The 27,408-nt window shown below is 37.6% G+C and overlaps 1 protein-coding gene across 2 annotated transcripts in view; it reads left to right on the top strand.

The window, feature by feature from the left end:
• SLC5A1 (solute carrier family 5 member 1) overlaps positions 1–26,571 on the top strand; it is a 74,560-nt gene extending 47,989 nt beyond the window's left edge. Inside the window, exons 11-15 of one of the 2 annotated variants that reach the window (XM_047828784.1) lie at positions 2,581–2,731; positions 4,971–5,139; positions 11,515–11,730; positions 13,422–13,527; positions 24,339–26,571. In XM_047828784.1, coding sequence (XP_047684740.1) covers positions 2,581–2,731; positions 4,971–5,139; positions 11,515–11,730; positions 13,422–13,527; positions 24,339–24,553 — 857 coding nt within the window. In that variant the 3' untranslated portion in view covers positions 24,554–26,571. Of the gene's footprint in view, positions 1–2,580; positions 2,732–4,970; positions 5,140–11,514; positions 11,731–13,421; positions 13,528–24,335 lie in introns of both variants that reach the window. The other variant, XM_047828783.1, reaches the window with a different exon arrangement.
• Positions 26,572–27,408: the final 837 nt, after the last annotated feature.

Below are 27,408 nucleotides of genomic sequence, written 5' to 3'. Positions count from 1 at the left end.
ACCAATTATAAAGAGTATTATAAGAAACTGAGGATCTTTAGTGTGGAGAAGAGAGAGTTCAAGAAGATACGAGTTATCTTTGAATATATGAAAGATGGTAAAGTGGATGAAAGATAAGACCTCTCTGGTTGGGTAGCATAAGGACTGTGTTTAAGGCCACAAAGAGGCAGATAACAGCCTGGTTAGGACTGCCCAAGAGGGAGCAGACTCCCTGTGGGGTAGTAGATCTCCTAATGCTAGAGAGTTTGGGCAGATAGAATGTAGAAGGGATTCTACCAATGGATGATAGGCCTAGGTGACCTCTAAGGTTACTTTTACTTCTAAGACTGTACTCTTTATGCTCTCCTTGGTATGGAAGTAGTAATAGAGATTATAGCCAACCATGCTTGCCATGATTGGGAAAAATTTAAGAACAATCTCTTATTCTGATTTGGGCAAGTGTAGTATTATCCCCATTTAACATATTAGGAGATGAGGCCTAGAGGTTGGCATAACTTGCTTGGGGTCAGAGTTGGAAACACACCCTTGTCTTTTTTTTTTTGATGACAGTTTTACTGAATATTTACAGTTTTACTGGTATAATTCACATACCACATAATTAACCACTTAAGGTATACAATTCAGTGGTTTTTTTAGTATATTCACAGAGTTGTACAACCATCACCACAATTACAGACAATTTTTATCATCTCTAAAAGAAATCCTGTACCTATTAGCAATCATTCCATATTTCACCCCAAACTCCTTAGCCCTAGGCAATCACTGGTATACTCCCTGTCTCTATGAATTTGCTTACTCTGAGCATTTCATATAAGTGGGATTATACAATAGTTGTCCTTTTTGTCTTGCTTCTGTCACTTAGCATAATGTTTTCAAGGTTCATCCATGTCATAGCATGTGTAAATACTTCATTCCTTTTTATTGATAAATAATATTCCATTGCATGGACATATAACATTTTGTTTATCCATTTATCAGTTGATGGACATTGTATTGTTTCTACTTGGCTATTATAAATAATACCACTATGAACATTCATGTTCAAGTTTTTATGTGGACATATGTTTTTATTTCTTTTGGGCAGACACCTAGGAGTGAAATTAATGAGTCATATGGTAACTGCATGTTTATTTTGAGAAACTGCAAGATTATTTGCACAGTGGCTATGCCCTTTTACCTTACTGCCAACAATGTATGAGGCTCCTATTTCTTCATATCTCCACCCACACTTGTTATTATCTGTCCTTTTTAAAAATTATTATTACAGCCACCCTAGTAGATACAGAGTAGTATCTTATTGTGGTTTTGATTTGAACTTCCCTGATGTTGAGCATCTTTTCATGTGATTATTAGCTACTTGTTTATCTTCTTTGGAGAAATTTCTTTCTTTCTTTTTTTAAAATATAATTTATTGTCAAATTGGCTAACATACAGTGTATACAGTGTGCTCTTGGTTTGGGGGGTAGATTCCCATGATTCATCGCTTACATACAACACCCAGTGTTCATCGCAACAAGTGCCCTCCTCAATGCCCATCACCCATTTCCCCCCTCTTTCCCACCCCCCTCCCTATCAACCCTCTGTTTGTTCTCTGTATTTAGGAGTCTCTTATGGTTTGCCTCCCTCTCTGTTTGAAACTATTTTTTCCCCTTCCCTTCTCCCATGGTCTTCTGTTAAGTTTCTCAAGTTCCACATATGAGTGAAAACATATGATATCTGTCTTTCTCTGACTGACTTATTTCACTTTGCATAATACCCTTCAGTTCCATCCACATTGCTGCAAATGGCCAGATTTCATTCTTTCTTGTTGCCAAGTAGTATTCCATTGTATATATAGACCACATCTTCTTTATCCATTCAGCAGTTGGTGGACATTTAGGCTCTTTCCATAATTTGGCTATTGTTGAAAGTGCTGTTATAAACATTGGGGTACATGTGTCCCTATGAATCAGTACTCCTGTATCCTTTGGATAAATTCCTAGTAGTGCTATTGCTGGTCATAAGATAGTTCTATTTTTAATTTTTTGAGAAACTCTTTGGAGAAATTTCTATTCAAGTCCTTTGCCCATTTTTAATTGGATTTTTTGTCTTTTTATTATTCAGTTACACATTTTATGCATATATTCTGCATACTAGACCCTTATTAGATATATGAATTGCAATATTTCCTTCTATTCTACGTGCTTTTCACTTTCTCAAAAACCTCATTTTTGGAATCCTAGTTTGAATCTTTCTGCCATGCCATGAATTTTTTGAGTAAAAGACCTTATAAAAGTCCTCTTAGATGGAAACACACACACATACCATCATCATCATCACCGTTAACCACTATCATCATCATTCATTTGCAAACTATTTACCTCATATATATTTTGCCCCTATCTCTTTGTTGATTGCTTTGGGCTAACAATATAATTTAAAGCCATTGTCCATTCCTTAAAATGTCTAGCCTTTCTGGAGAGATAAATCAAAGAATATGGCATGGTTTCAGAAGGCAAACAAATCTTGAGTCCTCACAATTTCCAAGTACAAAAGAGCTGAGGTACTGTGTGTACCACTCAGAACCTCCTTCTCTTCCAGGACTGCGAGGCCTGATGCTGTCAGTCATGTTGGCTTCTCTCATGAGCTCCCTAACTTCCATCTTCAATAGTGCCAGCACCCTCTTTACCATGGACATCTACACCAAGATCCGAAAACGAGCATCTGAAAAAGAACTCATGATTGCAGGAAGGTAAGTGCAGCTTCTTCTTGTCACCCACCATGAAAGCTTGAATGTACCCGCCCCCCGCCTCCCATGCTAGGGAAGATTGGTAGATATCTGGGTAGAATGAGAGTAACCTCTGTAGCTAGTTATATTTGCATGTCAGTGGGATTTAATTTTAAATTGAAGATCATCAAACAATGCCTGTTTGGAGTAAGATGTGGCATCAGAAATCATCTAGTCTAACCCTCAGTTTATCAACAAAAAAATGAGGCTCATCTTGCCTAAATCCAGGCAGTCTGGACAGTGGCAGAGCCAGGATTGGAACTCAGACCAACTGAGTCCTTGTCCAAGGCTCATTATCCGTTCCCATGTGACCCCCCCCTCAGTCCTACACTATAGCTTTTCATATGGGCCATCTCTGAGGCCCAGATGCCTCTGATGCCTTGACTCTTTGCTGCAACATTTTGCTAGACCATTATGAAGGTCAAGTGATAGTATGCTTGAGAACATGCTCTGTAAAGTCTAAAGCACAATACTATGTGTACATTTGTTATTGCCAAATGGGATAATGGACACAATAGGATACTGAAAGCCAGAAGAGTTGGTACATGGGTTGGAGGTGCTCATAATTCATAGAGTGATGAATAGAGTAATTTATAGAGTGGATGCTCTGGATAGAGTACTAACCAAACCTCTGCAATGCCTCTTTGTGGGGCTATGGCAGGTCAACTTCTTCAGATCAGGAGGATCAAGTCTGTGTGATATCAGTCAAGGGAAAGTTTCACAGTGAGTGCAGAAGGGGTATGGGCTGCCACCTCATAGGTCTCATCAGTAAGATTAGGGCAAAGGAAGGAAAGGGAAAATGACAGGCCACTCTCAGGTGATGAAATACCTGGCACCCAGGGGAGATCTGACCAGGCCAGAGTCTACTACTTTGCTTCACAGAAGGCAGCACCATCACCCTGAATGGTTTTTCCCTTAGAAACGACTTCATAATTTTTTTCCTGTTATCTATAAGGCTCAAGATGAACATGGAAAGAGAACCTTTTTTTTTGTTTTGTTTTGTTTTGGGTTTGCTCAGGGCTGGCCTGCTTGGCTCTGAGATTGTTGGAGCTCACATTTTTGTGTATTCTATGAATGCTGCCCTGGGGCTTATCCTTGCCCTAGACAGGTTTACAGGAAACAATCCCAAACTTTGCTATGGGGACTGTAAGAGCAATCAAGAGCTCAGAGAAGGGAGAGGTAAGCATGGCATGCAGTACTTGAGGAAATCTCCTGGAGGAGGGAGACCTGAACTAAGTCCAAAATGGTGGGTAGTGGGTAAATGGGGGGCAGTGGAAGGACATTCCAGAGGGAGAAATATATGAGTGAAAACACTGCTTTACGAAGGTTAGTTTAAGACTCTTGCCTTAAATTCATGTAAGTAAGAGAAGGGAATCATAGCCCTCTTTCTAATTAAATCAAGAGCACAAGTAAGAGGAGCTTTTAAGGGAATCCTTCAATCTCTTCAAGACTTGAAGTGAAACTCAAGGAGAGGAGAATCGGAAATACTTGGTAGCGTCCATTCCTTTATAAAATTCTTTTTGGCTTGTGGTTTTCACTTTATTACAAAGAAGAGGAGGAAAAGGAGAAGGAGGAGAAGAAGAAAATAAAAATTATAGTCTTTACTATTTATTGAGTGGTTACTGTTTGCTAGGTGTTTTACTATAGTTGATCCTTATTCCAAAATAGCAAGGTCAGTCATATTATTCCAAATTCACAAATGGAGAAATTGAGACTCAGAGAGGTTAAGCAAGGTGTCCTTTGTTGCAGAGAGAAAAACATGTGAATCCAGGATTGTCTGGCTCCAAAATCCATACATTTATTCCTATACACTACTACTTGTCGAAGTGTGATTCTTTTATGTCAGTGACTGGTTTAGGTTACTATTGAAAGTCAAGTACATTTCAGTTATTCATAGGCACAGATGACTTTCCCAAGGAGGCAGCATACAGAGGAAAAAAGCCTCAAGAATGAATTTGCTAATTATTTTTCCTTGCCATGGTCATATTACACACACACACACACACACACACACACACCATGTATATATGATATATAATAAATGAAATTACATATACACACATATAAATATATACATTTATCTATCTATCTGTCTCCCTATATATCTGTGTATACACACACACACACACCTGATACATAGAGATATATATTTATTCACACAGAGCCATTTATTGACATTCTGTTGTGGGGGCTTTGATTTCAGGTTGTTCATCTTGGTGCTGACTGGCATCAGCATTGCCTGGGTGCCCATTGTGCAGTCAGCGCAAAGTGGGCAGCTCTTTGATTACATCCAGTCCATTACCAGTTACTTGGGACCGCCCATTGCAGCTGTCTTCCTGCTTGCTATTTTCTGCAAGAGAGTCAATGAACAGGTAGGTATCATTTATGCATGCCCCGAAAAACCACTCTGACACAGAAATTCCCACCCAGATCGATATATTCTCTGTGAGAGGGATTCTATTTCCCACAGATCTCAAGCAGGAAGATGTGCTGCTGAGGGTTTGTATGGGAAAGGCTTCAGGGACTCTCCTAGGTTCACATTCTTTTGGACTCCCACTCCTCCTTGCTGCAGCTTCCAAACTCATTCCCAACTAATGATGTACATTTTCCATGTAATCTTGGTGATTTTGACCTGACAACATGACACTCCCTAGGAAGTTTGTAGCCCCTGGGTAAGCAGCTCAGGAGCAAGTCTTAACATAGGCTACCTTCAGTGGTTCTTCAGTGAGCTTGGCTTTCCAGCTGGTAATTCTCAGGGCCCAGTGAAGGATGAAGTCCTGGTGCTCAAGCAGTTTATATGCAAAATAGCATAAGGTAGATAGTAATTGAGGGATAAAATATGGCATAGAACATAAGAAAGGATTCTCAGGCTGTATCAACATGAACTGAAACTGAGAGGGAAGAGAGGGCATTCAAAGCAGAGAGAACAGCACCTTCCTGAGGCTCAGAGGTGGAAGTGCAAAGGTAAGAGTGAGGGTCAGGGGCTTGAAAGGAATCTCACCTGGCTTGAGAGAAAGTTTGTGTGTATGGATAATGGAAGACATGCTAGAAAGACAGGTTAGAGTTAAATTAGGAATGGCTCCTTTGAGTACCCAAATAAATTCACAAATGAAAGAGGAGAGATCACAACAAACACCATAGAAATACAAGCAGTTATAAGAGAATATTATGAAAAATTATATGCCAGCAAACTGGGCAATCTGGAAAAAATGGACAAATTCCTAGAAACATACAAACTACCAAAACTGAAACAGGAAGAAATGGAAAATTGAACAGACCCATAACCAGCAAAGAAATGAATCAGTAATTAAAAGTCTCCAACAAACAAAAGTCCAGGGTCAGATGGCTTCCTAAGGGAATTTGACCAGACATTTAAGGAAGAGTTAATACCTATTCTTCTCAAACTGTTCCAAAAAAAAAAAAAAAAATAGAAATGGAAGGAAAACCTCCAGACTTATTCTATGAGGCCAACATCACCTTGATTCCAAAGCCAGGCAAAGTCCCACTAAAATGGAAAATTATAGGCCAATATCCCTGATGAACATGGATGCAAAAATTCTTAACAGGATACTAGCAAATCTAATCCAAAAGTACATTATTCATGATGATCAAGTGGGTTTTATTCTTGGGCTGCAGGGGTGGTTCAATATTTGCAAATCAGTCAACATGATATACCACATTAATAAAACAAAGGGTAAGAACCATATGATCCTCTCAATAGATGCAGAAAAGGATTTGACAAAAATTAAAATTATTGATAAAACCCTCAACAAAGTAGGGATAGATGGAACATACCTCAACATCATTAGGGCCATATATGAAAGACCCACAGCTAATATAATCCTCAATGGGGGAAAACTGAGAGCTTTTCCTTTATGATCAGGAACCAGACAGGGATGCCCACTCTCACTATTACTATTTAACAGTGTTGGAAGTCCTAGCTTCAGCAATCAGACAACAAAAAGAAATAAAAGATATCCAAATTGGTAAGGAAGAAGTCAAACTTTCACTATTTGCAAATGACATGATACTCTATGTAGAAAATTGTAAAGACCCCACCAAAAAATTGCTAGAACTAATACATGAATTCAGAAAAATCACAAGATATAGCATCAATGTACAGAAATCTGTTGAATTTCTATATACCAATAATGAAGCAGCAGAAAATAGAAATCAATAAATCAATCCCATTTACAATTGCACCACAAACAGTGAGATACCTAGGAATAAACCTAACCAAAGAGGTAAAAGATCTGTACTCTGAAAACTATAGAACACTTATGAAAGAAATTGAAGAAGACACACACAAAAAAATGGGAAAAAATTCCATGCTCATGCACTGGAAGAACAAATGTTAAAATGTTTAAACTACCCAAATAAATCTACATATTCAATACAATACCTATCAAAATGCCACCAGCATTTTTCACAGAGCTAAACAAACAATCCTAAAATTTGTATGGAACCACAATAGCCAAAGTAATGTTGAAAAAGAAGATCAATGCTGGAGGCATCACAATTCTGGACTTCAAGCTATGTTACAGATCTGTAGTCATCAAGACAGTATGGTACTGGCACAAAAACAGACACACAGATCAATGGAACAAAACAGAAAACCCATAAATGGACCCACAACTATATGGTAAACTAATCTCTGAAAAGCAGGAAAGAATATGCAATGGGAAAAAGACAGTCCTTTCAACAAATGGTTTTGGGAAAACTGGACAGCAACATGGAGAATGAACATGGACCACTTTCTTGCACCATACACAAAAATAAATTCAAAATGGATGAAAGACCTAAATGTGAAACAGGAAACCATCAAAATCCTACAGGAGAAAAAAGCAGCAACCTCTTTGACCTCGGCTGCAGCAACTTCTTACTAGACATGTTGCCAGAGACAAGGGAAATGAAAGCAAAAATGAACTACTGGGACTTCATCAAGATAAAAAGCTTATGCACAAAACTGAAGGTAGCCTGTGGAATGGGAGAAGATATTTGCAAATGACATATCTGATAAAGAGTTAGTATCCAAAATCTATAAAGAACTTATCAGACTCAACACTCAAAAACCAAACAACCCAGTTAAGAAAAGGGGCAAAAGACATGAATAGTCACTTTTCCAAAGAAGACATCCAGATAGCTAACAGACACATGAAAAGATGCTCAACATCATACATCATCAGGAAATACAAATAAAAACCATGACGAGATTCTACTGCACACCTGTCAGAATGGCTAAAATTAACAACACAAGAAACAACAGTTGTTGGTGAGGATGTGGAGAAATGGGAACCTTCCTACACTGTTGATGGGAATGAAACTAGTTGCAAACACTCTAGAAAACAGTATGGAGGTTCCTTAAAAATCCCAACATAGAAATTCCCTGTGACTCAGCAATTACATTACTAGGTATTTACCCAAAGGATACAAAAATACAGATATGAAGGAGTACATGTAACCAAATGTTTATAACAGCATTATCAACAATATCCAAACTATAAAAAGAGCAGAGCCCAGGTGTCCATTGACTGAAGAATATATATATATATATATATATATATATATATATATATGTAGTATATATACACACACAATGAAATATTAGTTAGCTATAAAAAATAGTGAAATCTTGCCATTTGTAACAATGTGGATGGAGCTAGAGTGTATTATGCTAAATGAAATAAGTCAATCAGATAAAGACAAATACCATGTAATTTCACTCATGTGGAATTTAGGAAACAAAACAGATGAACATATGGGAAGGAAAAAAAGAGGGAAGCAAACCATAACAGATGCTTAATGATAGAGAACAAACTGAGGGTTGATGGAGGCAGGTGAGTGGGGATGGTGGTGAGTGATGAGTATTAAGGAGGGCACTTGTTATGAGCACTGGGTGTTGTATGTAAGTGATGAATCACTGAATTCTATTCCTGAAACCGATATTATACTATATGTTAACTAACTAGAATTTAAGTAAAAATTTGGGGGGTGCCTGGATGGCTCCAGTTGGTTAAACATTCAATTCGTGGTTTCAGTTCAGGTCATGATCTCATAATTTGAGCCCTGTGTCAGGCTCTGTGCTGGACAGCATGGAGCCTGCTTGGGATTCGCCCTCTCTCTCTCTCTCTCTCTGCCTCTTCCCTGCTCAAACACGCACTCTCTCTCTCTCTCTCTCTCTCTCTCTCTCTCTCTCTTTCTCTCTCTCTGTCTCTCTCTCTCTCTCTCTCTCTCTCAAAAAAAAAAAAAAAGAACAACCTTTAAATAAAAGTTTTTGGGGAAAAAAGGAATGGCTCCTTTGAAAGCCAGGCTAAAGAGTTTGGATTTTCAGTGGAGTGCTGTCACAGGTATTCAACCATGAAAAGGATGTCTTTGGATATGCCTTCTGACTGAAGTGTTGCTCAGCTCTCTCTGTATCAAACCACCTACATGTCTGAGGAAGGCTGGGATGGAATGGGGTGTTGACTATGTAGCTTATTGTCTGAAGCAGTATAAATGATGATATATTTTTGGTTAGAGATAAATTCTTTCTCCCAATAGGACAGAAACAAATACCTCACTGGAGTGACCCAGATATGAAGTATAAAATTACCACATGTGCCTCTCTTCCTTCAACATTTGCCATTAGGAACATAGTCCAGATTTGCTGGTATCACAAAACTGCATGCACAGATAAACACCCTTGAAAAATAAGAAAAAAACCTGCAAGTTATGACAGGTTAGAAAAATGGGTACAATCTTAGGATATATTTCAATAGATATTGGCAGAAGCTGAGAGATTTCTAAAATGTAAGTTAGTAAAGTATGGCTAAAAGCCCAGTTGGGTATTGCCACGAACCAAAAACAGATTCAATTCAACAAAGGACTGGGGCATTCAAAAAAGAAGGCTAAGAATTGGGATACAGTGTAATGGTTCTCAACTGGGGGTGATTTTGCCCTTTCCCCAGGGGATATTTGGCAATGTCTGGCAACAGTTTTGATTGCTATGATTTGGGTGGATTGCTATGATTTGGGTTGCTGTCTAGTGAGTGGAGGCCAGGGATGCCGCTAAACTTTCTACAGTGAACAACACAGCTTCTCCCAGGCTCACCTCCCACCCCCAAAAGAATTTTCAAGCCCAAATGTCACAGTGATGAGGGTGAAAAACCCTTGCCTAGAGTCTCTGGAGAGTAACATGTAGAGACTGCAAAGTGATTCTCAGGACAGGTCAGAGATTGTGTTTGATGAGGGTGACTCTAAATCTTGAGGAAAATGTCAAAGATTTCCAAGATTTTTCAAGGGCCTCTTGCAAATAAGACTAAAAGAACAGGAACAGGCAAATTGCCAAGAGAGAAGGAAAGCTCTAGAGCAGATTTTATCAATATTATTTATACAAACTAAAGTAAAAACATATTTTTTGAATGAATAAGTGTATGGGGGGTTAATGGGGAATGCCTTTTTCTTTTTCCTTATCATCTATCTATTATCTATCTATCTATCTATCTATCTATCTATCTATCTATCAGATACTTCCAGATGCCAGACATAGAAATAGGCACTAGCAACACAAAGGGAATAAGTTCTGTTTCCTTCTCTGGGCAACTTCCCATTCAGATGGGGAGAAAGAGAAGTAAGTGAATGAATGATTCCATAGCAGTGGGATCAGTGTTGGCATGGAGGTGTGCCTGCAGTGCAGTCACAGCAAGGAGGATGGGCCTGCCCAATTCTGTCTTGGGAGGGTGAGAGGGGACATTTAAGTGAGAACAAGGTTACTAGGAAGGGAAGAGCCTGTGCTTTCCCAGATATAATGACCTGTGCAAAGACCCAGGACGTAAATACTCATGACATGATAATGCAGAACATCTGGGATATAAAGTGCAGGGGTACCTGTGGCTAGCAGAGTTCAAGAATCAACATTTGACATGAAGTCTCTTTCTTCCCACCCTTCTATGAATTCACTCTACTTTGTCACTGCTCCTTTTAAAATGTGGGTCTCTAGATTCAGACTTGGTTCTCTAGGTGAGGACTGACCAAAAAAAAGGGGGAGTGGGTAGAGGGAAGGAAGGAAGGTAAGAGAGAAGGAAGGAAGGAAGGGTGGAAAGGGTTAAAAAAAACCCTGAGAAATTGTCCCCCAATAATTCTAGTCTCTTAAAGTTTTCCATATTTCTAATATGAAAACCCAAAGCTTAATGTAAAAACACATAGTATAGTTTTATGTTCTCAAATTAAAAACAGTGACTTTGGATCTTAAAAGAGGTTAATGAAGAAAGTAGTATTTATATCTTGATGGAAACATTCCTTTCTCTTCCATCTTCAAAAGACCCATTTTTTTTTTCAGTGTATTCAAGGAATACGTATTACTTCACAAGTAATTACATTGCATCTGAACATGGCTAAATCTGGAAGCTGATGGTGGTAGTAGCTACAGGGAAAGAGATTCAAATTACTTTTAAAATTAAAGGGAATTTTTGGAATTAAATCTTTGGATTGACATTCAACACCAGTTATTAGACACTGTACCCCATTATATTATGAATCCTCATTTTAAGACCCAGGTAAAATCACATCACTGAAACATGATAAACACACCTGCTGAAGGCTTAGGCCTGACATCACACTCCTAGCCATATTCTGAACTCCAGTGTTCTGGCTTCAGATGGCCTGAAGATATCATTTGTTTCATTTTTGTTCCTTTGCCTCTGTCCCCCTAGGAATGCCCAGCTGTTTTGTGTGTTCGGTATTGGTTAACCCAGGGTTTTCTTTCACAGGGAGCCTTTTGGGGACTGATCATAGGATTTCTGATTGGGGTGTCCCGTATGGTGGCTGAATTTTCCTATGGAACTGGGAGCTGCATGAAGCCTAGCAACTGTCCCAAAATTATCTGTGGTGTGCACTACCTGTATTTTGCCATCATCCTTTTTGTCATTTCTATCATCATCATTGTGGTTGTGTCTCTCTTCACCAAGCCCATTCCAGATGTGCATGTGAGTATCCATTTTGGGGAGGTGTCCTGCCCTTGTTTCATGTTCATGCTGCAACACCCACCTTGGTTGCTCTTTGCTCAGTTAGACATTTGCACTCATATGACTAAAATAGCCCATGCTTGCAATTTGTTTTACGTAGAAAGACACAGAACAGAAAACATGGTGTGCCAGCAAAGCAGTATCAAGCATGTGTCTTTGGCAGAAGTTTTCATAGTAGTTCAAATTTCAGTTGAAAGGGTATTCTCTGGATCCTTCACCCTGAGTTACAGCACAACACAAGGGCATGAGATCACATGGGTGAGCACAGGGGCTACCCTGGCTGAGATGCTCATATCTCAAATAGGAACTTAGATTTTTTCTAATAGTCCCATGGCATGACTTCCAGGGGTCCCAGCAAGGGATATACTTAGTTACAAAAATCACCACACTCAGGGAAATTTGAAGTACGGTATTCCCTTAATTTTTGTCCAATTAAGCTTCCAAACAATTACCCGTATAGTTTGAGAAATTTCAAACAATATCAAAGTCCAATTGATTCAAGACTCCAAAAATAGTAAATACTCTCCTTTAACTCTAGATGTCACCCTTGGTTTAAGATTTATTCACAGCCCTCCCAATGCAGATGAAGATTTCCCATTATGGGTCATTTTTACCATAAGCAATATAGTCTGGTAGCTCAGTACAGCTGACATTTTACCTTTTTAAGGTTTCTTAGGAACAGAGCTAGAGAGTTAGCCAAGGTCATTTTTGCCCATAGAGAAAGAGAAAGTGACTTTTTAGTCACAGGGACTTACGGAATCCCTAAGAGACCTTCAACCTCATTATGAATTTTTCAAAGCTGTGACCAATCTTGATGTAAAACAAAGTGCCTTTATAGCAGAAGAACTGCCATTATGTTTTTTTGCTGAATCTGTCAACTGGCTTTCTTTGTGTTGTTTTTAATGCTTCCTGATGTCTCAGTGTTTGCAAGTATTGCAGCCCCAAGCACATTTAGCTCCATGATTCCTCTTGAAGTAGAGAAAGGAAGGTAGTTACCAAAAGAGGTCATGGGTGGAATGAACACATTAAATTGATTTTCAGACTTCTACGAGTTTCTGGTTTCATGTCCATAGAAGCTGTGTCTCCAGCTCTATTCTATTCTAATATGGCTCATAATTCTACAGATTATGTCCTTATAAGGTAACAAACACATAGTATAAAACTCTACTCTTATACTGTTGGTCTAGACAAATAAGTGTAAAGGAACAAATTTGGTTATCATGTGTGAGAAGAGTTCATTCATTCAACAAAAATTTCTTTATTCAAGGCAGTCTCTTAGTCTCTGAATATAATATCACACAATGTGAATTCATGTGTATAATTCACATTGAAGTATCCATATTTAGAAATAATGTTGTAGACGGAACTGTTAATCTATGTTTTTGTTGGTACTGAGAGACTACGATACCTCTTTTTTTGTTGTTGTTTTCATTTTTTATTGAGTTTCATTGAGCAAACACTGGCAAAGTGAATGTCTCACTGTGAGTGCCTCCAATGCCCACTGTATTCTAGAGCAATGGCTAGCTATCCACTGACACCTTTCAGGAAGTGATGTACCTTTTCCTTTCTTGAGCACATATCTTTGTTCTCCAACTTCTTGACCCAAGACACTATTTGGATCTTTCTGCTAACCTGTTTTGCTTTCTCCATAGCTCTATCGTCTGTGTTGGAGCCTGCGCAACAGCAAAGAGGAACGTATTGACTTGGATGCAGGAGAGGAGGACATCCAAGAAACCCCAGAGGAGACCATTGAAATAGGTGATTTGTGATTCAGAACCTAGTTCCAAGCCCTAAAAAGTTACTCCTCCAATAGCAAGGCCACTGTACTGAAGCATTTATGAAATGTCTTCATCAAAGCTCAGATCTCTCTTCTGGAAGGGAGTAGGGAGTGAGGTGGGGAATGAGATGGAATGGATGGGAAATTCACTCTGAGGCCTGGTCAAGGGGAAGAGAGAGGTGCAGAACAATCCCAGCCTCATTATGTCTCATAGTTCACAGTGTGAACTATGTAAGTATGAGTTGGGTATTTGCCACCCTGACTTGATTTGAGGCATGGCCAAGGACAAGGGAAGAATCAGAGCTTGTGAACTGAAAGCAGTTGCAACCTAAGCTATGGTTAGTTCTAGTGACATCAGGAAGATGGGTGAGAGGCTCTTGGGGTCTTATGTCTCATCAGCTTACCACATCAGATTTAGAAAATCAAATTTCCCTGAAGTCCAGTAAGATAATGCATAGTCAGTGTTTAGAGACTTATCCTGATCATGGGGAAATGCTTTCCTCAGCTTATATATTGGAGTTTTTTCTCCCTACTCGGGAGTGGTGCACACATTTAGGATGGTTGTGGAGATGTATTGTATGTAGAGGTGTGGGAGTGCAAGATCATATGTGCTTTATCTGGTGCTGGACTGGAAGTCACATCACTCCATCTGAAGGGGAGCACAGATGCAGCAGAATAAGTTCTGAATATGCATCAGAAATATATAACCCTAGCTCTGGAAAGGGCTCTAGATATCATTTGGTCTTATGGCCTTATTTTATGGACATGTGAATTGGGAGTCAGGAAGGAAGTGGCTTTGCCTATTATCCCAGCTCTGATACAATCTTCTCTTGGTCTCTAAAGACCTTTTAGTTTTGAAACCTGTGACTCTGCATGTACTGGAAAGAATCTAGAGCCACAAGCAGTTGACCATGTTGTTGAAAAAGGTAGACATTTTCTGCTTCCTTGGAGCAGGGAGACATGGACATGCTACCTGCTTCTCCCACTTCCAAAAATGTCTCCACACTGAGTGAGAATATCATAGATTTAAAAGGGACATGGATGAGAAGTCTTTTGCATGTTTTAATGTAGAAGAAGAGGTTAGTTATGTACCAGAGGGCAAATTTAAGACTGATGAGTGGAATCTTATTTTATTTTATTTTATTTTTATTTTTATTTTTTATATGATTATCCAGTTGCCCTAGCACCATTTTATTTTTATTTTTTATTTTAATCCCAGTGTGGTTAGCATACAGTGTTACATTAGTTTCATGTGTATAATATAGTGATTTAACAATTCTATACTTTATTCAGTGCTCCTTCAGGTAAGTGTGCTCTTAATCCCCGTCACCTAATTTATTATCACCCCACCTCTCCTCTGGTAACCATCAGTGTATTCTATATAATTAAGAGTCTTTTTTTGTCTGTTTGTTTTGTTGCTTAAATTCCACATATGAGTGAAATCATATGGTATTTGTCTTTCTCTGACCGACTTATTCACTTAGAAGTACCTCTAGGTCCATCCCTGTTGTTGCAAATGGCAAGATTTTATTCTTTTTTATGGCTAAGTAATATTCTATTGTATCTATATACCACATCTTCTTTATCCATTCATCTATTGATGGACACTTGGGCTACTTCAATAAATTGGCTATTGTAAGTAATGCTGCAATAAACATAAGGGTCATATATCTTTATGAATTAGTGTTTTCTTTCTTAAAATTTTTAAATGTTTATTTATTTTTGAGAGATAGAGAGAGACAGAGTGTGTGCAGGGGAGGGGCAGAGAAAGAGGGAGACACAGAATCCAAAGCAGGCTCCAGGCTCTGAGCTGTCAGCACAGAGCCTAATGTAAGGCCTGAGCCCATGACACATGAGATCATGACATGAGCTGAAGTCGGATGCCTAGCTGACTGAGCTACCCAGGTACCCCTATGAATTAGTGTTTTCATATTTTGGGGTAGATACCCAGTAGTGCGATTACTGTATCATATGGTAATTTGATTTTTAATTTTTTGAGGAGCCTCTGTACTGTTTTTCACAGTGGCTGCACCAGTTTGCATTCCCACCAACAGTGCACAAGAGTTCCTTTTTTTCCACATCTTCACCAATGCTATTTGTTTCTCGTGTTTTTGATTTTAGCCACTGTTACAAGTGTTAAGGAGTCATTGTAGTTTTGATATGCATTTCCCTGACGACGAATGATATTGAACATCTTCTCATGTCTGTTGGCCATCTGGATGTCTTCTTTGGAGAAATGTCTGTTCATGTCTTCTGTCTGTTTTTAAATTGGATTATTTGGGGTTTTTTTTGTGTGTGTGTGTTCAGTTGTATAAATTTTTAGTATATTCTAGATACTAACCCTTTATCAGATATGTCATTTGCAAATATCTTCTCCCATTCCATAGGTTGCCTTTTAGTTTCATTGATTGTTTCCTTTGCTGTGCAGAAGTTTTTATTTTGATGAAGTCCCAATAGTTTATTTTTGCTTTTGTTTTCCTTGTCTCAGGAGACGTAATCTAGAAAAATATTGGTATGGCTGATGTCAGAGAAATGACTGCCTGTACTTTCCTAGGATTTTTATAGTTTCAGGTCTCACAGTTAGGTCCTTAATCCGTTTTGAGTTTATTTTTGTGTATGGTGTAAGAAAGTAATCTAGTTTCATTCTTTTGCTCAGTTTTCCCAACACCATTTTTTGAAGAGACTCTTTCCCATTGCATATTCTTGTATTTTTGTGTCAATACCATGTTTTGATTACGACAGCTTTGTAGTATATCTTAAAATATGGGGTTGTGATGCCTTCAGTTTTATTCTTTTTCAAAATTGCTTTGGCTATTTGAGGTCTTTTGTGGTTCCATACAAATTTTAAGATTATTTTTTCTAGTTCTGTGAAACATGCTGTTGGTATTTTTGATAGGGATTGCATTAAATCTGTGGATTGCTTTAGGTAGTATGGATGAGTTTAGACTGTCTTTACATTTCTTTGTGTTGTCTTCAATTTCTTTCATCAATGTTTTATAGTTTTCAGAGTACAGGTCTTTCACCTCCTTGGTTAGGTTTATTCCTAGTATTTTATTACTTTTGGTGAAATTGAAATGTTTTCTTGATTTCTCTTTTTGCTACTTCATTATTAGTGTATAGAAATGCAATGGATTTCTGTATATTGATTTTACATCCCACAACTTTACTGAATTCATTTATCAGTTCTAGTAGTTTTTTGGTGGAGTCTTTTAGGGTTTTCTGTATATAGTACCATGTAATCTGTGAATAGTAAACGTTTTACTTCTTCCTTACCAATTTGGATGCCTTTTTAATCTTTTCATGATCTAATTTCTGTGACTAGGACTTCCTGTACCATGTTGAATAAAAGTGGTGAGAGTGGACATCCTGTCTTGTTCCTGACCTTAGGGGGAAAGGTCTCAGTTTTTCCCCACTGAGTGTGATGTCCACTGTGGGGGTTTTTCATATATGGCTTTTATTCTGTTGAGGTATGTTCCCTCTAAACCTACTTTATTGAGGTTTTTTTGTTGTTGTTTTTTGTTTTTTTTAATTAAAGAATGGATGCTGTACTTTGTCAAATGCTTTTTCTGTATCTATTGATATATTGAAATGATCATATGGTTTTTGTGTTTTCTCTTATTGATATGATGTATTATGTTGATTGATTTGTGAATAATGAACCACCCTTGCACCCCAGGAATAAATCCCACTTGATTGTGTTGAATGCTTTTTTTCATGTATTGTTGGATTTGGTTTGCTAATATTTTGTTGAGGATTTTTGCATCTGTGTTCATCAGGGATATTGCCCTGTAGTTCTCTTTTTTTTTTGTATTTTTTTTTAATGTTTTTGGTGTCAGGATGAGTGGTCTCATAGAATGAGTTTGGACGCTTTCCTTCCTCTTTTATATATTTGGGAATAGTTTGAGAAGAATAGGTATTAACTCTTTAAATGTTTGGTAGAATTCATCTGTGAAGAAATATGTTCCTCAACTTTTGTTTGTTGGCAGTTTTTAAAAATTTTTTTTTTAATTTTATTTTTTCTTTTTAAATTTTACATCCAAATTAGTTAGCATATAGTGCAACAATGATTTCAGGAGTAGATTCCTTAGTGCCCCTTACCCATTTTGCCCACCCCCCCCTCCCACAACCCCTCCAGTAACCTTCAGTTTGTTCTCCATATTTATGAGTCTCTTCTGTTTTGTCCCCCTCCCTGTTTTTACATTATTTTTGTTTCCCTTCCCTTATGTTCATCTGTTTTGTCTCTTAAAGTCCTCATATGAGTGAAGTCATATGATTTTTGTCTTTCTCTGACTAATTTCACTTAGCATAATACCCTCCAGTTCCATCCACCTAGTTGCAAATGGCAAGATTTCATTCTTTTTGATTGCCAACTAATACTCCATTGTATATATATGCCACATCTTCTTTATCCATTCATTCATCATTGGACATTTGGGCTCTTTCCATACTTTGGCCATTGTTGATAGTGCTTCTATAAACATGGGGGTGCATATGTCCCTTCGAAACAGCACCCCTGTATCCTGTGGATAAATGCCTAGTAGTGCAATTGCCGGGGTGTAGGGTAGTTCTATTTTTAGTTTTTTGAGGAACCTCCATACTGTTTTCCAGAGTAGCCGCACCAGCTTGCATTCCCAGGGAGGTTTTTTTTTTTTTTTATTATTACTAATTCAGTTTCATTACTGGTCATTGGTCTGTTCAAATTTTCTATTTCTCCTTGATTCAGTTTTGGAAATTTATGTTTCTAGAAATTTATCCACTTCTTATAGGTTGTTCAATTTGCTGGCATAGATTTTTTCATAATATTCTTTTATAATTCTTTGTATTTCTGTGGTGTTGGTTGTTATTTTTCCTCTTTTATTTCTGATTTTCTTTACTTGAGTCTTCTCTCTAACTCTTTCCCTCTTTTTGATGAGTCTGGCTAAAGGAATTTGGTCTTTTCAACAAACCTCATTTCAACAAACCTGGCTCCTGGTTTCATTGATCTGTTCCACTGTGTGTGTGTGTGTATGTGTGTGTGTGTGTGTGTGTGTGTGTGTGTGTGTGTTTAGTATTTATTTTGTTTGTTTCTTCTCTAATCATTTTTCTTTCCTTCTGCTGGTTTTGGGTTTTGTTTGTTCTTTTTCTAGTTCCTTTAGGTGCATGGTTAGGTTGTTTATTTGAGATTTTTCTTGCTTCTTGAGGTAGGACTATATTGCTATATAATTCCATCTTAGAACAACTGTTGCTACATCACAAAGCTTTTGGACCATTGTATTTTTTGTTTGTTTGTTTGTTTGTCTCCATTTATTTTTTGATTTCCTCCTTGATTTCTTGGTTGACCCACTCATTGTTTAGTAGCATGTTATTTAACCTCCATGTATTTGTGTTTTATCTAGATTTTTTCTTATGATTGATTTCCAGTTTCATAGCATTGTGTTTAAAAAGATGCAGAATATGACTTGGATCTTTTAGAATTTGTTGAGGCTTGTTTTGTGGCTTAATATGTGAATCTATTCTGTAGAATGTTCAATTGTACTTGAGAAGAATGTGTATTCTGCTGTTTTAGGATGAATATTTTGAATATATCTGTTAGGTCCATTTGGTCTAATGTGTCTTCAAAGCCACTGTTTATTTGTTGATTTTTCTGTTTAAGTGATCTATACATTGATGTAAATGGGGTGTTAAAGTCCTCTACTATTATTGTATTACTATTGATTACTTCCTTTATGTTTGTTATTAGCTGCTTTATGTATTTGGGTGTCTCCAAGTTGGGGGCATAAATATAACTCTTATATCTTCTTGTTTGTGCCCTTTATGATTATATAGTGTCCTTCTTTGTCTCTTGTTACAAGTATTTATTTATTTATTTATTTATTTATTTATTATCTATCTATGGTCTTTGGTTTAAAGTCAGTTTTGTCTGATTGCTACCCTGGCTTTCTTTTTACTTCCATTTGCATGATAAATCTTTTCCATCCCTTTACTTTTTTTTTCTTCAAATTTTTGTTAAATTCTGGTTAGTTAACATATAGTGTAGTATTGGTTTCAGGAGTAGAATTTAGTGATTCATCACTTACATATAACACGCTGTGCTCAGCCCAAGTGCCCTCCTTAAAACTCATCACCCATTTAGCTCATCCCCCCCATCCACTTCCCCAGCAACCTTCAGTTTGTTCTCTATAATTAAGACTCTATAATTAAGACTTTGCTTCCCTCTCTTTTTTCCCATTCCCTATGTTCATTTGTTTTGTTTCTTTTTTTTTTATTAAAAAAAATTTTTTTAACGTTTATTTATTTTTGAGACAGAGAGAGACAGAGCATGAACGGGGGAGGGGCAGAGAGAGAGGGAGACACAGAATCCGAAGCAGGCTCCAGGCTCTGAGCCATCAGCCCAAAGCCCGACGCAGGGCTTGAACTCACGGCCCGCGAGATCGTGACCTGAGTTGAAGTCGGACACTTAACTGACTGAGCCATGCAGGCGCCCCTGTTTTGTTTCTTAAATATCACATATGAGTGAAATCATATGGTATTTGTCTTTTTCTAATTTATTTCCATTATATATATATAATGCTTATTTCCACTATATATATATATATATATATATATATATATATACATATATATGTATATGTATATGTGTATGTATATGTATATATATATATATATATATATATATATTACTTAACTGGGTCGCTTATATATCTTTTTTATCCATTCATCAGTTGCCCACTTCACTTTCAATCTGCATGTGTCTTTAGGTCTGAAATAAGTCTCTTGTAGGCAGTGTATAGATGGGTCTTGCTTTTTTTTGGGGGGGGGGTCTTGCCTTTTAATCCATTATGTCACCCTATGTCTTTTTATTGGAACACTTAATCCATTTACATTCAGAGTAATTATTGATAAGAATGTACTTATTGCCATTTTGTTATTTATTTTATGGTTGTTTTTGTAGTTCTTCTGTTTCTTCTCTTGCTCTCTTCTTCCATGGTTTTCTTTAGTGATATATTTGGATTCCTTTCTCTTATTTTTTGCATATCTATTACTGGTTTTTCATTCACGGTTACCATTAGGTTTATATATAATATCTTATGCATATAGCAGTCTATATTAAGTGATGGTCGCTTAAACTTGAACCCATTCCTTACTCCTCTCTCCTCATGTTTTAGGTAAATGGTGTCATACTTTACATCCTTTTATTTTGTGACTCTCTTGACTAATATTCATAAATATATTTGTTTTTTACTGCTTTCGTGTTTCTTATTTTTCTTACTCCTACTTTCCTTTCCACTCAAGGAGTCCCCTTTAACAGCTTTAACCAGCTTGTAGGGCTGGTTTCATGGACATTAATTCCTTTAATTTTTGTTTGTCTGGGAAACTCTTTATCCCTCCTTATATTCTGAATGATGGCCTTGCTGAATAGAATAGTCTTGGCTTCAGGTTTGTTTGTTTGTTTGTTTGTTTGTTTTTCCTTTCAGCACTTTGAGTATATCATGCCACTCCCTTTTGGCCTGCAAAGTTTCTGCTGAAAATCAGCTGATAGCCTTATGCGGTTTCCCTTGTATGTAACCATTTTCTTTTCTTTTTCTTTCTGCTTTAAAAATTCTTTATCACTACTTTTTGCCATTTTATAATTTTGTAAAAGGTTTATTTATTTATTTGAGAGAGACAGAGACAGTGCCAGTGGGGGAGAGGCAGAAAGAGAGGGAGAGAGAGAATCTCAAGTGAGCTCTGTGCTGCCACTGCAAAGCCTGATGCAGGGCTTGAACTCATGAAACTTCAAGATCATGAACTGAACTGAAAACAAGAGTTGGACGCTTAACCTACGGAGCCACCCAGGTGCCACTTTTTTTACCATCTTAAGTACTATGTGTCTTGATGTGGACCTCCTTGGGTTGATTTTTGGGGGCTTGCTGTGTCTCCTGGATCTAAATTTCTGTTTCCTTCCCCAGATTTGGGGACTCTCAGTTATTATTTCTTTGAATATTTTTTCTTTTTTTAATATTGCAGAAATATATTTATTATTTTTAAAAATATAATTTATTGTCAAATTGGCTTACATACAACATGCAGTGCTCATACCAACAAGTGCTGAATAAATTTTCTGCCCCATTTCCTTTCTTCCCCTTCTGGGATCCTTATAATGCAAATGTTATTATGCTTGAGAGTATTGCTGAGTTTCCTAAGTCTATTTTCATTTATAATTATTATTTTTCCTCTCTCCTGTTCAGTTTGATTGCTTTCCATTACACTGTCCTCCAGGTTGCTGATCTGTTCTTCTGCTTTCTCTAGTCTACTATTTATTCCATCCAGGGTACTTTTAACTTCAGTTATTGAGTTCTTCATTTCTGATTGGCTCTTTTTCATTTTTTCTGTCTCTTTGTTAAGGGTCTTACTGAGGTCCTCCACTTTTTTCTTAAGTCCAGTGAGTATCTTTATGACCATTACCTTAAATTCTCTATCAGGCATATTACTTGTCTCTTTTGCTTAGACCTCTTGCTGTTTTTTTTTTTTTTGTCTTTTTTGGGACATATTCCTCTGTCTCCTCATTTTGTCTCTCTGTCTCAAAATGTTTTAAATGCTTATTTATTTATTTTGAGTGAGGGAGAGAGAGAGAGAGAGACAGAGAGAACAAGTGGGGCAGAGAGAAGGAGAGACAGAATCCCAAGCAGGCTCTGCATCATTAGTGCAGAGTCTAGTGCAGGGCTTGAACACAAGAACTGCAAGATCACAACCTGAGCTGAGATCAAGAGTCGGATGTTTAACCAAATGAGCCATGCAGGCACTCCTCTGTCTGTTTCTATGTGTTAGGAAAGTCAGCTACGTCTCCTGTTCTTGAAAGTATGAAGAAGAGGTCCTGTAGTGCCCTGCAGTGCAATGTCCCCTGTTCACCAGAGTAGAACTCATCCAATTTTAACTCAAAGTGAGGAGGCCGTATAGTGCAGAGACATAGTGTGGGCTTTGGATTCAATAAGAACTGGGGTTGAATTCTTACCTCTCTACTTACTCCTTGTGCAAGTGATTACATTTTTTCTAAAGCTTATATTCTTTATATAAAAGTATTCTAAATGATAGACTATACCTTATATCATTGTTGGAAACACTGAATGAGATAATGCTCCATTATAAGAATTGGCTATAGGTATCACCATCTTGATTTCTGCTAAGGAAGAATTTTCTAACTGAATTGGTCTAGAAAGGGGTAAGCAGAAAGTGTGCATCTATCAAGAATTCCATAGTGGAGACTCCCACACTGCCTAGAGAATTGGCTTAATGACTTCTAAGGTTCATGGCAACCTTGAATTCTGTTCTTTCTTGAAGAACTCGTGGTGAAAACACATGACCCTGACTTATTGTAATAAAATAAATTAAGATCTCTTGAGGGCTTTTATAGATAATATATATCACTGTCACCATTCTCTGAGCAACAGCAGCATGAACCTATCTTGTCATCATCACCATTATTGTCATCATGACTGATAATATGATCATGACATATTTAAATTATGAATACCTTACTCTAGATTCATTTTAGCACCATATCATACTTTTAATAAGATAATAAAAATATAATTCTTCCAACTTTACAGATAAGGAAAATGAGATATAGAGATTTTCTCAAGGCTGCCCAACTTTTTATTGATCCAGATCACCATGAATTTCTTACTTGGGCTGGTCAGTGAGCCCAACTTTTGTTACTCCCTCTCCATTCTCCTATTTTGGTGGAGTGAACCAAAGAATGGGTGCAAGGAGACTGGAATCTTTCTTATACGCATGAGAGAAAAGAATAGAAGGAGACTATTACTTCTTGATATCAACTACACTCTGGGCATTCTCTTATAAAATCTTATAATGAAGGTGTTATTTATCCAATTTTACATGCACTTGAAGATAAGACAGGTGAATTAGCAAAACCATAAACCCGAGTTTTGGTTCCAGTTCTGACACATGTATGTGCTTAATCACTAAGGTTATTTGCAATTCTAAAAGTTTGTAACTCTTAAAAAATGAGAGAGTGGAGAGGAGTAGTCTCTGACCATCATGTTGAAAACACAGTGTGCTTGATTTCATATCTAGTGAGCCATGGATCTGGGATTCTAATCCAGGTCTGTATATCTTCAGTGTCACACACTGGCTCAGAGGAGAGAATCAGTTCCCTTGGTGGGCATCTGCTTTGAATGACAGGGCCAGTTGGGTGGTTTGATTCAGCAGTGTTTATATGCAAGAGCAGACATTAAGCCCTGGAAGTGTTGATTGTTGCTGCCCTGTATCACGGAGTATTCAGACCAATTATTACCACATGGCTGGATATGTTGTAAAACTTTGGAACTTTCAGGTGTAGCCAATATGCTCCTGACTCATGCCAGTCTCACTGCTTTCCAGTGATGTGGTAAACAGATATGAGCTTATGTGTTTCAGAGGTGGGTTTTCCATGTTGTTCATATGTCATATTTCCAAGCCCATTGTTAACACTTTTTCTCGCAAAGTATTATTTCCTGCTTGATTATGACTTACCTAAATCAAAATTTATTTTAATTGGCCTGATAGAGATAAAACATAATTTATTTGATCATAAAGATGTAGAATTCATCTATTACCATCATCTTATAATTAATAAGTTCACTTAAACATTTGTACCATTTCCTTTCCTGCAAACAAGAAAATTGGGAAATGTCTGTAGAATGGTAGATGTTCCATTTCATGACATCTCCCCTGAAACCTTTCCCTGTGCCTCCTGCTTCTATATCCAATCATCTCTCTCTCTCTCTCTCTCTCTCTCTCTTTCTCTCTCTTTATCTTTCCCCTGACACAGAAGTTCCTGAGGAGAAAAAAGGATGTTTCAGGCGAGCCTATGACCTGTTTTGTGGCCTGGACCAACAGAAGGGCCCCAAGATGACAAAGGAAGAGGAGGCGGCAATGAAGCTGAAGATGACAGACACCTCTGAGAAGCCTTTGTGGAGAACAATAGTTAATATCAATGGCATCATCCTGCTTGCCGTGGCTGTTTTCTGCCATGCATTTTTTGCCTGAGCCTTGCCTTCTGCTATAGGCTGTGTTTGGGAAGGCCAGACTTTTACTCTGCCTCCTTTAGTACCATTCTGTGGTATTAAAGTAAACCAGCCAGTTGTAAATTTTGCCCAAATGATAAATGTGTACAGGTGTAATTGCAGGTTAGCTGAAGAAAAATCATTAATTTGCTCTCATCTTATGTATTTGAGGCCAGTGTGATATTGTCAGCTGTACATATTAGAGCTGCAGAAGGAAAGTCCAACTCAGTCATGTCCAGGAAAAGATGGACTAAGAAAGAGAAGCTCTGCAATGTCTGATGCAAATTTGTCTCAGGTAGATTCAGTGTGTCAATGTTGTAATCCTTGAATATTATTACTTTAAGAGCTGTGGTCTCCCTGGTTCATGCCACTTTCCCTATATGACCTTCCCCTCATTTTTTTTCCTTTTTTTTCCCCTCATTTTTTTTAAGAGAAAAATTTGCCCTCTCACATCCCTGTCAAGTTTTTTCTTGGCACAAGGAAATCAATCTGATAAACTGATGAATGCATGGAAGGTGAAGCTGGGAGCTTGATCAAGTCCCTGCCCTTGGTGTTTTCTCTTTGAAGGGAAAGCTTAGGGATGGCAGGACTTACCCCAAAGGGAAGGACCCAGGAACTAGTCTCAGACATGTGGGGAAAGTGGATAATCTTGAGTCAAGGGATTTTCTGTTTTTTTTTTTTTTTTTTTAAGATGTCCATTGCAAGTTCCTCATGTTTGAGATTTGACTTATTTTGTCATTTCCTGTATCTGGAATGTCTTAGACACTCAGTAATGCTTATGGACTGAATGGATGATTTGGGAATTTATTTATAAACACTTGCTTTATTTTTACGTAAGCCTGGCCCTTGGTTAAACATTGTGTGTGTGTGTGTGTGTGTGTGTGTGTGTGTGTGGCTGCACAAAGTACACACTCTGATGACTTTCATCAATTAGAATGCATTTTCCAGAGGCCACTCTTCCTTATGGTGCAGATGTTGACATATGAGCTTAGAAGCTGATCTATGTCACAGAATAGAGCAATTATACCTTTTGGGACATCCGTCATCTCAAATAAGCCACAGTCTCTTGAAACATGTAAACAATTAACCCAATATTCTCTTCCCCATGAGTAAATGTGACCACAGCCCTTCTTTTTTGGGGTGTCTTGGTTGGTGATCATCCACTGACCAAAGTTAGGGTAGGTGGTCTCTGTCCTGAGTGGTAGCACTCAACACTTTTAGCTGACAGGAGTGTATTTCTTGTTGAACCTGTTTCCTAGGGAGAAGTGTTTAAAATGTAATTTAAATATAATTAATTAAATTTAATTCTTTTAGTCTCACCTGTGAAATCTCAATTATGTTGTAGTATGTACTCTTTGAAGTTAAGAAAAAGTCATGATGTTAGTATTGCCTGATTTCAAACTAGCTTAGGAAAGAGCTGGGATCTGAGGTGCTGTGGAACTGAGGTGCTGTGGAACAGCTCCTAGGTGTAAAAATGGTTCAACAGGCAAAGGGATATCTTGTTCTTGTGGAAGGAAGGGCACTATTTGATACACCCTCATATTGCCTTTAAGTGAGGCAGAGAAGAGGGGAACTTGGGGAATTTCACATGTCTGGCATTACTCAGCAGACTCAGTTTCATATGGAGTTTGTGGTATGATGATAAAGGGATGATAAAGGGAGAGGATTGGGATGATAAAGGGAGAGGATTGAAAGCTAGTGGATGAAGTGGGTACAACGTATCTAGTTTGTCCTAGATTCAGTTTCTGGCATTGTCAATGATTCACTGTGTATATTGTGATAAATTATTTTGTCTTAACTGTGTATTTTTCTGTTTGAAAAATGGGGACCTTGGTGCTTATAGCATCTACCTACTTCCTCTGGGTGTGACTAGGTCACTTTGTAAAGGGGATGACAGATACATACATGAAAGATAACAAGCAGATGTTATATTAAACAGCATTTGTCCCATAAATTAAAATGTATTACTTTGATAATAATAAAAACATAAAAAAACTGTAACATCAGGTTTTCTGCTTTCTAGATATTCTAAAGAAATACTACGTGGAGAGCTTTAGTTGGCACAAGATGTGGATTAGGAAAAAGGAGCCAAGACAGTTGAAAATAGAATCTAGCAACTTGAATAAAAGGTAGCAAAGGAGATGATTTCAACTTCAAAACATCTAGTAAACATGAGGTAACTACTTTCAATACATAATGTCTTTTTAGGACAGACTAAATCGTGTGGGTAACGAAGGGCCAGTAAGTGATAAATTGTGCTAGAATAATTTCAGGAGTATAGACAACTATTTTTTATTTCAATTGAAAGATGAGTATTTGGGGACAGAGTGACTTCTTGTTATGGTCAGTTTATAGAACTGGAAAATCAGGTCCAACCAGGCAAAAAAAGATTCTTTAAATTTAGATCACTATTTTAAAAAGAATATCCCCAAATGAAATGACAGGCCTCCTTCCCTGCAGAGTGAATTTAGGCTGGGGTCCTTTGATTTACCTGGGAGCATTGCTTACTTTTATGTAATTGAGTCAGGCATTGGTGTTCACTTAGAGAAATTTCTACCTTTGGAAGTCACTGGAACCTACTCTTCCCTGATGTGGGAATCACCATCTCCTAAAAGATGCATTGCAGCTTGTCCTTCTTTACAAAAGAAAACCATGGGAGAGAAACATGTGCAGTTAGTTGGTGAAGAGAAGTTTCTTAACTTTCCTCCCAGTCTAGCCCCAAGAAAACTCCTTCTAACCTTCGAATTGAATTTTGGTAAATGAAATTATTTGAACGAGGTACCATTGCCTTAATGTATTGGTAATATGGAATTAGATAGCTGTGGATGAGGTTAATGG

This window comes from Prionailurus viverrinus, chromosome D3 (assembly GCF_022837055.1).
Source record: "Prionailurus viverrinus isolate Anna chromosome D3, UM_Priviv_1.0, whole genome shotgun sequence".
Taxonomy (NCBI): Eukaryota; Metazoa; Chordata; class Mammalia; order Carnivora; family Felidae; genus Prionailurus; species Prionailurus viverrinus.
Note: the sequence above shows the minus strand (reverse complement) of the source record. Positions and strands in the feature narration are given on the sequence as shown.